Source organism: Dermacentor variabilis, chromosome 2 (genome assembly GCF_050947875.1).
Source record: "Dermacentor variabilis isolate Ectoservices chromosome 2, ASM5094787v1, whole genome shotgun sequence".
Taxonomy (NCBI): Eukaryota; Metazoa; Arthropoda; class Arachnida; order Ixodida; family Ixodidae; genus Dermacentor; species Dermacentor variabilis.
This window is the reverse complement of record NC_134569.1, coordinates 117,238,121-117,251,935: the sequence shown is the minus strand read 5'-3', so window position 1 is coordinate 117,251,935 and position 13,815 is coordinate 117,238,121. Positions and strand designations below refer to the sequence as shown.

At 46.7% G+C, this 13,815-nt stretch overlaps 1 protein-coding gene across 1 annotated transcript; it reads right to left on the bottom strand.

Annotated features, from left to right (window-relative positions):
* Positions 1-6,413: 6,413 nt before the first annotated feature.
* Positions 6,414-8,112, bottom strand: LOC142570415 (cuticle protein 16.8-like). Its single transcript, XM_075678799.1, has 3 exons — positions 7,949-8,112; positions 7,749-7,808; positions 6,414-6,948 (listed from the first exon to the last, which is right to left on the bottom strand). The coding sequence occupies exons 1-3, from the start codon at positions 7,958-7,960 to the stop codon at positions 6,463-6,465; spliced, it is 558 nt and encodes a 185-aa protein (XP_075534914.1). The 5' UTR covers positions 7,961-8,112; the 3' UTR covers positions 6,414-6,462.
* Positions 8,113-13,815: the final 5,703 nt, after the last annotated feature.

Below are 13,815 nucleotides of genomic sequence, written 5' to 3'. Positions count from 1 at the left end.
TTGTTCTTGCAAAGACTATGCACATTGTGTTTCATTAAATTTACGCCTGTCTTTCAAACACCAGAAGAAAGGGGTGAGTCGAGGGGCCCGATTTTTATTAGTCATATTATCAGAAGCCAACAAACACTGACTCCAAGGACAGCACAAAGGAAATTACCTGTGCCTAATAAATGAAATAATGAAATGATAAATTAATGTGAATGAAAGTGGATGAAAAAACAACTTACCGCAGTTAGGGAACAATACCACAACATTCGTACTAGGCGTGGGACGCTCTACTAATTGAGCTACCGCGATGCCGTTTCCCCATCCACTTTCTTTTATATTTATGTTTCCTAGTAGAACCCTGGGAGTGTTAGCCAGCGCCAGCACTCACAAGCAATGGTGGTGTTCCGAAGGATTTAATTAAAGCGGGCGTAATAACAATTTTAGCAGGCTTAACGTGATGATTTTAAAGATAAAACAGCTCTATAAGGTGAAATTGGTTTCCAACTCAACAGCCTTCCAAGCTGAGAACAAAAACGCTTTCTAATTCTCACAAAAAAAGATGACAGGATGTCGGTAGTACTACACGTGGCTGAACATCGCAATCATGCTTAAGTTCAGCTGCATGGCACACTGCGGACAAATCTGCAGTTTCTGCCTAAGTGAAGCTCTTCTGGATGAGTAGCTGCCGTGTTTTCATTCCTGAAAAGCTGTCACTGAGGCGATGAACAGGTGGCAAGGGCAGTGTTCTCTTATAGTGACCGATTACAAGCGTGAAGTTATGGACATCCGCATGTACTCGCACCGACAGTGCCTTCTCTCCTCCATCTCCTTTCTTTTCTTTCCTTAAACCCCTTCCCCTGTGTAGGGTAGGAAACCGGACATGCGTCTGGTTGACCTCCCTACCTTTCCTTCCTTCCTTTTCATCATCCTCCTCCTCGCCGCTGTCATGCTGTAGGGGCTTGGTTAACTCTGTGAACAGAAGGCTGCGGCTCCTTCAGCAAACGGCCCAAGTTGTGCAGTGCTGCAAAGGCTGTTATATGAGGAAGACGTTTTCCGCCTTATGCTGCAACCCCATATCCCAGCAAGGAAAACGGCGCTTCCAGACGTCGAACGCCCTTTCAACAATGTTCCGCGTCCTTATGTGTGCTTTCTGGTACCTATGTGTATAAAGGAATATTACACGCTACCCCAGAAGTATTACGATGTGATGCCACGCCTCAACAACGGGACCATATTTCTGTCACCGCAACCTAATCTGCATGTTCAATTCCCTTCCTTGTGGTGCGTGTGCTGGGCCAGGGTCTGAGAGCGGTGTAGGCAAGCATGGATGACATGCATACCCTGTATCTCCCCGTAACACATCAGGCAACCTGCTCTCCTCGCAGAGCACCCGCAAGCGGGAATTGTCAAAAATTCGGCTATCGTGCACCGAGCCTGGCCAGCCGGCTACGATGTCAAAAAAATTGCGAATGAGGTGCGGCGACTGCCTGCATCAAACCAGCAGCATACAAGTCAGCAGAATAGAGGCGCATTTAGTTCGCGGGTTCGAGATAAACTACCCATGTAGTAGGGATTCACGTTGTTGCCCTCAATCACTAAAACGCAGGCAATCGTCCTTCTTCGAGAACGGCCGCGAGACTCGCATTAATGAGCAAGCGCAGAAATAAAAAAGGAAGTGTCAGAACGTTCTAGTGGTGCACTTTGTAGGGAAATGAAGGCACATTTTAATAAAATCGCTGGGTTTATAATAAAATGACGCACCTCGGGCGCAGCCAAAACATGCGACGAAGGTAGAAATTCTTGGCCCCTAAATATAAGCTGCATTAATATTTCGTTTTATTTACTCCGCCAGCGCTCGATGCAAGCGAGCTAATGAACGTACGTTCCGCAAGAACAATAAAAAGAAGGGAAAAAAGCACAACACGCTCGCTGCACGAGATACAGGCTAGCTAAACTGTTCGGAGTGTTTCAATTTTCGTAGATTTCCTGCGCGTTGATGGAGAAAACGCCTTTGCAGTTGCGGAAGACAATCCGCGTCTTTACCGCCGGGACATTTAATGGGCACGTGTGTGCAGTCAATGCATCCGGTTACGCCAGGAAATCCAGACACTCCATGAAAGTCCCGCATCACTTTGGGAAATCTCGCCGACTGCGAGAGGCGCACCAGCATCGGGCGCAGGTGCTTCGCGATGAGCAGAGTCACCTTCCCAACTGCGCGGTACAGTGTTGACTGAGCAATGTGTACCAGATCCGCTGTGACCGTTTGCAACGTGCCAGCGCAGTAAAACCTCGGAGTCATCTGCAACTGCAGCATGGGAGGCACAGGCTCTGTTGTCCTTGCTTTACCGGATAGGCAACATAGCCAGAAGCTGTCGCACGGCGTTCTCCGTGAATCTGTAGCGAGCGCTGAATTGTTCGTCGTCGTGCAGCTCCATCAGATTCCATCGGTTACGTAGGGCGGGTCGCGGAATTTTCGGTAAGGGGTGTGCCTCTGAAGATGCTGAATCCAAAGCGTGGCAAGCAAATTCGAAAACAGCTAATCTCCATTCGAAGTCCGTTCGGGAGGCTGCCATGTTGGAATAACGCACGAGGTCAGTTTCAAGCTAGCCCCAAAGCAGACTTGAAACTTGAGCGGACTTAGACTCAGCCAAGTCGTCCACGTGGAAGTCGTCCGCAAGGTTGAGCACAATTTATGACGAGTGGCGAAGCTGTATTGAGATTGGCGGAAGTCAAGTTGAAGTAATGTTATATCACTGCCTTCGGAAGTTAGCCCTTAACCCTTGCCTAGTCACGTGGTACCGCAGCGGAGAGGCTTCGAGTGAGCGCAGCTGCGACGCCTCTCCGCATTGAATCACGTGATGTGGCGTCACACCTGCCGTACTTGCGCTCCGGCGGCTCAAGATGAATGATCTTGAAAGACGTGGCGTGGTAGAACTTTCACTCTAATAATATCGTTATAACTAAGGACTTCGCCTACGGTCACTTGTGATGTGCCATCGCGAGGATTCAATCTTTTTCTTTCGTTTGTTCTAAATTCTTGGACGTATCAATATCATTATATTGCTAGTTGCATCGCACTGTGTGTATCGGTCTTCTCAGCGAGCAATTTCCCACGACTTCTTTTTCTTAATCCAGTATAGATTCATTGTTTGGCGCTAACACAAACATGAGCATATGACATGCCTTTTCAAGATGTGCTTGTTACCGTTCCCTTTCCATTCCAGAGAACTTGCTAGTATCTAACATCAACAAGTTCATAGATCAAAGCTTCGTGGCATCAGTCGGGCCGCGCGCGCGGTCGAGAGTATCAGTGCGGGCTTTCTGCTACTCACTGAACCTCGCAGCCCCAGCGCCGTGGCAGAAATATTCCTCGCAGAAGTGCTTGCTGAATACCCGAGTTGTAGCGGATGGCTGCTTGCCGGTTCTAAGTTTCGTGATTCAAGCTTCACGTGGCTTCTTACCCGGCGGGTTCGTGTGAAGGCTGACAACGGGCTCCGTAGCGCACGTCCGGCACTAGGGCACGGAGCAGCTGTATACCATGTTGGATGGGTTCAAAAGCAGCCACTACCTATTTAGTGTTTCCACGTGTTGTTAATCAGACGCCCGAAGCGGAAAAGCCTCCTCACCTAACCAGAACCGCAGCGAAAATGGACCTCTAAATTTTCATTTTGAGCTTTCTTCGGTCCTTCCGAAGTAGCCGGTGAGGCCGCTGTATCCACGTGATTCCTCATAAAACATCACGCCGACGGCAGCACTAGCTTTTTCAGTCGTGGAACGCGCCCCCAATAGGGCTACCGTGGCATTCAAACTCGGAACAGTTTTCACGGCTTCTTTAGAGTAAATGAGTGACCACACATGAGCGTGGATATGATTATGAGCCATAACAGATTTTCTCCAGTTATCATCGTAATCAACTTTCACCTTAATTTTTGATTAATTTATTACTTGCTCTATGTACGACTTGCGCAATGGCTTGAAGGGCGGGCTTCAAAACGCAGTACTGTTGGGTCATTACCAAAACTGCCTTCTCCGACATGTTCTCGAAGCGCCTGCCTGGCCAGAAGTCGGATGAACGAGATAAAGGAGCGAATGAAATATCGGAAAGTGTACTTCAGCTTAAAACAATTTACTAGTAACTGCCGTTACGAGATAGGAAATGTTGGCTGATCGCAGTCTCCGATCATCATGCTCTGATTTACGCACGGACGGATGGACGGGAAAAAACATTAATGAGAAAAGGACCTGCGAGGCTGCCAGCCCGGGCTCAGGCCACCCGGGCATTATGTGCGGTGAGGCATAGCCTTTCCGCCGCTGCCCGGGCCCACTGGATAGCCCATAGTTGGTCATGTAGTTCCGAGCTAGTCAGAGCGCTTAGCCATCGCTCCTCGAGAAGGTCAGGTTCTATGTTGTCCTCTACATATATTGATCTGATATTTGTGCACTTCCATAAGATGTGTGCCATGTCTGCGTGTTCGTGCTTGCAGAGCTTGCATCTGGGTATTGCGTTGAATTTACTCTGTTTAAATGTTCTGGGTTGCGGAACATTCTGGTTTGCAACCTTCTCCAACCTGTTTCTTGAGACCTGTCCAGTTTACGCACGTCCCCACGGTAAGTAAAAAACGATAACCACTCTTAGATTAAAGTAGCAATTATTCGTTCTGACACCAAGCATTCTGACCATACCAGAAACCCTTTGTAGCAAGTGGACATATAACTTACTCGCACTCGACACTTACAAACATCGATGGACTTTTGTACAATGAGCACGCTCTGCCGTGAACATAACGTTGACAAAGGCTCCGTGATCGCGACTTCATTTGCATGTGCAGAGCTATACACTGCTGCTTCCGTCCTTCAGCTTTGACACTGCGCTGTACGCACTTTCTGCGAGAATGACCGATTCGTGAAGCAGCCGGCCATGGACAGTGAGGTCCGGGTGGGTGTGCTAAGTATGCTTCACTTTAATATCGCCAGGAGCAAAGGCCAACTTTGTAAACGTCTAGCTTGCGCAGGGCTCTCTAACCGAGCGTGTCTTGCATATTGTGCTCGCAAACGGATAGCGCTTTGCTTCAGATTGCCCGGAAGCGTCTAGAAGTTGTCCACTGCAATTTACTGAAGGTTTTTCAGATGTAGCAGGAGGTTGCCAGCGCTGTAATATAGAAGTATCTGAGGAAAGTGGGGGGGGAGAGGAGGGGGCAGTTTATCAGCGTGACCAAAGGTCTCGTCACACACACCACGGCTTTAAAGCTTCTGACATACAGTCTACCTGTCGTTCGTTAGATGGCCATTTGCGGTTTTGTGGCGCATAAGCAACTTAGACAATTATACATGGTAAGCATTAAAATACAAAACTCAGAACATGTGGCCAAAGCAACAACAAGGAGAGGGAAATTCAGAATTTCATACACAATATTACCAAACGTCAATAATTTTTTGAAGTATTCTTATTGTGCACCGTCTTTGGCAATATTCCCATAGAACAATCTAATCCCCGGTTATTTTTTCTTCGTTTCAGTGGTTCTCATTTCTGTCGACCTTTAGAAAGGATTCACCTTGTCTTGCATAATGTGGTAGTGTATATTTCCATACTCCCTGAGCAGGACATTATAACACGCTCAACTATTGGTCAAAAAATATTTAGAGTACCTGTGGAAGGCCCGTTCATGCTCCTCATGGTAGTTTGCGCTTTCAATGACGCTCGTATGTTGTAGAATTACGAACCTCAACCTTAACCTGTTGCTGTGCGGATTCACTTTGCAAACCTTCGTGTTTCATGTGGACCTTTTAAGTCTTTAGAAAATTTCCCCCTCTTATGACAACGTTTCGCTTCTTAAAGGCTTCGTAGCAACTCTGGCGCAAATGAGGTTCCCTTAGCTGGTACTACCAGAATCTTCATTGTTCAAGAAAAAATATGTCATGTTGCAAATTTACATATTGGTACCGGAAGGGCTCACACAATAATGCCTATTTTTAGCAGAATATCGATCGTAGACCTTTTTTTTATTTCCTGTTCACAGCTTCGATATGGATGAAGCTGCTTGTTTTTTTAGTGTGTTGTATTTTTTTATTCACGTCATGTTTGTTATAATATCAGTCTGGATTGGCAGGGTACCCACAGGGACCCGAAATGTGCATTGGTCACTTCCTCGCCGCCGCATACATACGAACATTTCACTGAAGCAGCAAGACGATGTCGTTTGCCATTCGTGATGCTTTCTTCATGGGCTTCTCAAAGCCTTCCCATGCCTATCGTGAAGGATTTAAAAAGGAAGAGAAAGAAGCAATTGAAGGTAAAGTTACTGCTGTTCTAAAGAAAGGTGCCTTGGAGTTCTTTCAAGGCTTCCTTACAAGCCAGAGATCGTTTTAAATAGCGAGGCACAGTAGAATCAAGAAAGAAACAGAATGATGCTCAGTTTTGTGTGAACGTGATAAATTATTTAATGCAACTAATTGTAATAGGACTGCAGGTCTTTCTTAACGGCTCTTAGCACGGCCGAGGGTGTAGGTGAGGGGAGCGTGGAAGGCGACTGGGTGAGCACCCACGGTGACTGGGGTCACGTGGTGCAAAGCGACTGGAGCAGCGTGGAGGGTAAAGGTTGGGGCGGCGTGCACGGCATGCACAGCGACCGGGGCAGCGTGGACGGCGTGGACGACGGGGGTGGCCTTGACGACGACTTGAGCAGGCTTCGCCGCAACTGGGGCTGGGGCGACCTCGACGGCGCTGGAGGTGTACAGGGCATCGGCTGGGTTGGAGCTCTTGGTTCCTGGCTCGTTGGTCTCGACGGTGACGTGGAAACCTTCGGCGTCAGCGGTGTACTTCACGGTACGGGAGAGGCCGTTGGCGTCGGTGTAGCTGTAGGAGCCGACCTTGTTGTTGCTCTCGTCACCGGTCTCAGTCTGGCTGATGCGGGTGCCGAACTCGTCGGTGTTGTCGTAGGAGAAGCTGTAGGGCTGTGGTGGCTGCAATACGACACAATGACGCCAATGCTTTTAGATTTCGTATGCCGAAGGAACGGGCATGCTTTAGAACGCTGAATTTCCCGAAAAGAAAGACGCCTTTTTGTTTTTGACACTCTTGGGCAGTCTTCTTAAAGAACACAGAGCGTGGAAGGCGTACATCGCTCCCTTTCGAACTATATATATATATATATATATATACTGTATCAATCATGATTCGCACAAAAATTAACACAATTGTATGGGAATTGCCTTCCATACGTAGTTTTTCTTTTTTTTTTTTGCGGATACCTCAGTAATGGTTGCGATTTTTCTCTGACCCAAATTCCTATTTTTGATCTGCGTTCGAAAGTGCTTATTTCTCGGCACATTGCAAAGGTGCAAATATTTTCGGCATTAGGAATATATAGGTTTAAGTATAAGTAAGGAATGGCTATAGGAGTGACCGTTTGCTGCTTTGATTGGTTTTGATACTCATGCTACTGACAGAGGCATTTGAGATGGATGGCGAAAGGTTGTGTGAATCGAAATAAACAAACAGGAGGGAGCGGGGAGCTGTTCCACATAGAAGCTGGATGGGTCTCGCAAAACCTTTATAAATGCGTCCCATATGAATGGGCACCGTTCATACCAGAGCCAAAATGAAAATAATCTAGAAGTTAAGCAAGGCGCCGGCAGATAAGCAGAATTACTTGTATAACCAACTATCTCAATATATATTTCCAGTTCACTCCTTCGAACCTTTGGAATTACGAAACTGTCAAACAATATTTTGCCTTTCAAGTATTCGAAAATTGCCTCACCCCATCGACGTTTGGCTGCTGCTGGGCGGCAGCGAAGGCGAGGACGCAGCACAGGAGAACCTGCAGCGTAAGGAAGAGGAACAGGCGTGAACAAAGCTTCACTGTAGAACCCTGGTACCGTCGCCTGGTTTTTCACTATGGGTATCCTTCATGCAACGGTAATCCCTCAACGAAAGAACCGATAGGAGACGGGTACGTGCCTTGGAGAACATCGTGTCGGCGGGCGCTGGCTCCTGTTTGATGGACAAGGATAACGTTGTGCCCTCGAGTCCTTATATACGCCTGCTCCTCAAGATTCACAGGCTACGCGGTCTTCATTGACGCAACATGCACCTGCGGGCACTCTCCGCCAATCAGAGCAGGGCGAGACGACATTCCACGCACACGCTCACAATGAACGCTGACCGCAGCCGCAGGGCACCGAGCGCTGGGGAAAGGGTGTCCCAAGCATGCAGTCGGGTCGGTACGGACGCGACCGCCCTCTCCGGCATTTCATTGCGGCCGTTAAGGTTGCGAAGCGTTCACCGCTTCTCTTTTTCGCGACACAGTCACGTAGATCGCAATCTTCCCCATGTAGGAACAGAAGCCCTTGTATTGTGTGCACTATGGGAGCACTCTCACACTTTTTCCGATGAAAATTTACCAATGCTTCGTCCAACCCCCAAAATTTTCATTCGCCTAAAGATAGGATACTCGTTTCAATCTCCAATTATTATGCGCATTAATTGTTGTCTTCGTTTCAAGCAAGCCAGGCTGCACTCCCACCTGGAGCCACCGCAATGGTAGCTTTTCATTTGTGGAATGCCAACAAAAGAAAAAGTGAAGGCGTAACATCGTGCCTGGGGCAGTGTTGCTCCGAAAACTAGAAGTGACCCTAAGCAATAGAGAGGGTCGATTTCACCAGCTTATTTCTGCACTAGTCTGCATGCAAAAACCTCTCGACCTGTTTGAGCGAACTGATGCGTGACTGTGGTCACTTAGCTGCGCGTGAACGGCCGTGAGCGCCAATACTTTCACCGGGCCCAGCTAAGTTACGGCAGTGTGCGTTTGCAGTGATGCTATGAAACACAAAATGAAAACAGGTGCGCAGGGTTATAAACACAGACTGCTGCACGTAACACGCAGAAAATAAGGAAATCCTAGACGACCGTGCGTTATTCGGCGCAGTTAATCTTTCCTGGCTCCGCGGGATAACAGATTAAAGATGCCATGCCGAAAGGTGCTCTTGACACACAAAAATGGCGCTTCAGGTTTTGTGCCAAGCTGCACGCATCGTCTGAACAGCGATGGAGTGTCCCTTTTTACTTCAGGGGATTCATCAAATAGAAGAAGAAACCCTGTTGTGTAACTGAGAATCGTAAGCCACGAGGCCTGTCCTTGTCGTGTCCTTGTTGCTTGTCGTGGACTGTACTTGCAATCAATACGGAATATTTGTATGACGGATGTGTTATATGCCTAGGAAATGGGTGACAAATTGCATGAAAGCAAGAACTCGATCATGCTTTTCCTGTTACAAATTTGCCTCTTGACAAACTGGGGTAAAAAGCACTAGGGCTTCTAATTTGTGTTCTGTTACACAGGACAAAGGGACACGCACAGAATTCAGCCACAACTGTCGTATAGGATAGGTTTGTGCGACATCAATACCGTAAAGGCATTTGTACACAGTCCTAATCTCTTTAGCTTAATAAGAAATCTACAGAAGCTTACGAATAATGTTTTCCTACTAACACCACTGCTAATCTATATAGTCCCTTGCATCGCTCTCTTCAATTTCTTTGATCCGTTTCGACCTAACCATTCTTCTTTATATTCCGGACTGTCCTTCAAACTACGAAATCACAGCAGTTTTCTGAAGGACAAAGGAGATTCTGAGCTTTTATGTGTTGAATGCAGCATTACATCCGATGTCACGCATAGACACGTGGACGCTAACACTAAAACAGAACGAAGCAGATGTGAGCTGCGCCACGCCTATTTAACTTATTTCGTCATACAAGCAAATAAATAATGACCATAACGTTTGGGGCATTTCTTGTGCGAATGCCTGCTTTAAGCTTCCCTTTTCTTTATTAACTGAGCTTAAGGAGATGCTGGTGACTAAAGGTAGCGCCATGTGTCAGTGTCTCGTGAATTCTAAATTTACGTCGGAAATAAATTTTCCTGAGATTTCATGAAACATGTCACACTATTGTACAAAAAAATTGCGCGGATCCCACGCACTGTAGGAATGCACGTTATGCGAAGCCTATTGCAGGTAGCTGGCTATCCCTACCTGTTTGGGGAACCCGCGATAGCGAGAGAAACACAAAGATTCTCGACAGCGAGAGAAACACGTATTGCGACGTAATCGGCTGCTAATTAATATACAGTCGTACGTACCTATGTTTACCCGCCGTGGTTGCTCAGTGGCTATGGTGTTGGGCTGCTGAGCACGAGGTCGTGGGATTGAATCCCGGCCACGGCGGCTGCATTTCGATGGGGGCGAAATGCGAAAACACCCGTGTGCTTAGATTTAGGTGCACGTTAAAGAACCCCAGGTGGTCAAAATTTCCGGAGTCCTCCACTACGGCGTGCCTCATAATCAGAAAGTGGTTTTGGCACGTATAACCCCAAATATTATTATTATTACCTATGTTTATGTCATGTGCTATATGTTGAAACGACGATGGCATTTGCACTCGAGCGAATAAATGATCATATGTGATAAACCTAAGTATGAATGCGATGCGATGACGAACAGTTTCTACGTAGAGCGCTGACTGCCACGAAGTAAGTACTGTAGAATGCGGGCCCATCCCGTAGATAGCCCCGTTTAACATAGCGACCAAAGCGTGACTTCTCGCCAGGAAAAAAGACAAGAAGGTGACACGCGGCACATGCGCCAAGCGTCGAAAAGAGCTAGCCCGCTCCGGCACAAGAAAAACATGCCTGTGATCGGGGCCTAGTAGCTAGAAAATTTGGCTGCTATGCTCGAAGGCGGAGGTTCAATTCCTCTGTCAGTCGTCTATTTTTTTATTACACTGCGGGGAGGCAGCAACACACCTAACTACCGCCCCACTGCTAAATGCTTCGAATGAAACAGAGAATGCATTACGTTAAAGAACTTGGACAATCTGAGCAATTAACTTGTACTCCAAAGACTTTTTGACAGGTTCCGTGTGATTTTCCGATTGTGTACGCACGCATGTATTTGTGACTGAAGAATAAACATTCAATTGAAAGACAGAGCTAGTCTTGTTTTCATGCGCCTCTATTTGACTCTTGTTTATAACTTCACGCTGAAAAGTTATAGTTTACCTTGAATGAACTAGCCTATTGCTAGATTCTTCTGCTTTATATAATTCCTTCGCTTTACGCGAACCTTTTCATATGATTCGCTAAGAGTTGCGTTTTTCCTTTGAAATAAAATAGAAAAGAATACCGTACGTCATGAAGGCACTCGTGAGAACAGGCACTAAAATTTACCGCAGCGGGAACGCCCGAACTCCTAAGCTGAACGAGATAAATGGTACCATAATAAAACTGGGTAAACTTATAATACTCTCCGGAAACTGCACTACAGCGTGTGCAGCTATGAGTTGTATTTTTTCCTCGATTATCATGCACCCAAAATCTTCACGAATGACAGTGGTCACACGTCCAAAGCACGTAGCTATCCCGAAAACTTCTTATGGGGAGAGCCATATTTTGCTTTTTTAAAAAATAACATGGTCTATGTGCTCATCAGCTTCCTCACAGGACGAAGCAACGCTGTCAGTTTTTTCCCCTTTTATAGAAGACTTTAGTATAGGCGGTGCCAAGTCGGAGTATATGAGAAGAGAGAGAAAGGATGCAAAGAAAGGCTGGGCGGTTGACCAAACTTAGTTCTGGTGGGCTACTCTGCCCAGGGGGAAGGAGTAGGAGGATAAAAAGAGAAAGAGAGCGGAAGGGGAGAGAGATAAAGAGAAGCAGATACGGTAAAAAAGACCGTACACTAAAAGCGGTAGGGGGCGACCTTCTTAAGGTATATGTATCGTTGTCTAAACTGAGTCGCTGGTTTTATTCAGTATAATAACTGCATTCCGGGCTGTGTGCCATTTGATTTACTTGAGTAAACTTTGATTTGTTGTCAGTCTACAATTGTGTGGTAGATTTCTCGATAAGCAATAGATTCTGCAGTTATTAAAGAGTTCTCTGATAAAATGAAGTGATGTGAAAACTTCCTAACAATAACGCACAAAGAATGCGCTAGCATCAACTTGCAGGGATGCATCCCCTTGTACTCAGGCGAAGTTTATGTAGGGGAAAAGTAAGGATGCGTTAACAACAACACAAGGAATGACGCCACCGGCACTTTAATTGGATGGAAGCGATTATTTGCCTTTTCAAGTTGGGGAATGTCCGTCTAAAGCCGAGTTCAAGTTCCGATACGCGCATGGTACCACGCGAAACCATGAGAACAATCGCTATTCAGAGCGCAGGCCCCATTTTATATTACCATTGCGGATTATTACACCCGCCTTCCTTCAGGCTTCAACCCCGCAACTAAGCCCTTGATTCGTCCATGGTGTTTGGCTCAACGTGCCGTGCACCTCACTGTACCAGGAATAACAAAATCTAAACTACCATCACCTACTCCTAAACAACTAGCTCTGCTCCTTTTGCACGAGAGGTGCACCGACCACGTGCATCTTTATACAGATTTATCAGCAACTCCCAAGTGTTTCTCTGGAGCTACGCCTTTCCCAGCGATGGCTAACCCCATCAGTTTCAAGACGTGTCACCCAACGATATTCCATCTGAACTCTGCCGACGCCTAGCTACCCTGCTTTGTCGAGTATGACTAGGAGTGGCCTTTCCGGAGTCCTTTGCTTTCCGTATCCAATGCGCCAACAAGACCTCGTCTGATGACTGTGGTAGCAAAAAGAGTATTCATCGCCTTCTCTGTGCATGTCCTCGCTACAATTCACAGAGACGATCACTCGAAATCGCGATAGCGCGCATGGACTAAAGACCATTAACAGAGGTAAACATTTTAGAATGCCGACATCCCAAGCCATCGCCGGTTATGACGACGAGGGCTCCGTTGCAGGCTTTGAAGGCAACAGAACTGGACAGGCGGCTGTAGCATGAACTGATGTTTAGAGTGCTACAAGTTATACTGTGCTGTGCGGTGATTGTATGCAGTGCCAACGACCTCTGTGGCTGTGTACCTGTGCTCGCTCATTTCTCTTTCTCGTCTTTCTTGTCACTTTCCCTCCCCTTCCCCTCTCTCCCAAGCGTAGGGTAGTAAACCGGATCTTCCCTTCTGGCTAACATCCCTGCCTGTCGCCTTTATTCTGTATCAGATCACAGGTTTGCAAACTCCCTCATGAGTCGACCCACTCCGATTAACTGACTTAGATTGACCCATGAGCCTGAATGAGTCAGACTGTGCAAATTCTGGCGATTCTAGTGAGAGGGAGCCCGGGTGGGTAGAATTTTGTTTATTCTGTGTCCGAACGAGGGGCCCAGAAAACAGACATCTGATGACTGAGTCTCACAGAGTTATGTTTATTTTGCCGACCTATGCCAGCAACATAGCAGACTGAGGGCAAAGCGCACTGCGCGGAACCTGTTTTAAGAATAGAGGCAGAACAATGTTGGACTACGTTGAACCAGAATCAAACAGGCACGTTTTATGGTTAGATACCCTCTAACTTATACAAAAAGGATTGCGAGATTTAAAAAGAAAGCAAACGGTGCCATCCACCTATCATAATGCCATGCTAAGCGTGACAATCTTGGCGATATGCGGGATAGCTCTGCGCCACGTATGGCGGAAAGCTACGTAAGTGACGCTGAAAAAGTTCTAAGGCTATCTGTTCCACTTACTCGCCTTTCGGAAAAACGTCTTCCACATAAAAATTATGTAATTTGTCCAGCATTGTCCACCTTAATTTGATGCGCCACTTTCACAGTTTCATGCCTGTTCTCTGCACTCATAGAATAATGGAGCGACTAGCTTAGCTTCGCATTCTTTTTGCTACTTCGTGTTAGATATTTTAGCATCGTGGCACTTATTTCTATATTGTAGAATTTCTTA

Bases quoted from the DNA above. Each gene is read 5' to 3' on its own strand.
- LOC142570415 (XM_075678799.1), bottom strand. The intron at 6,949-7,748 runs GTGAGGCAATTT...GTCGTATTGCAG, and splicing joins AGCAGCCAAACGTCGATGGG to CCACCACAGCCCTACAGCTT.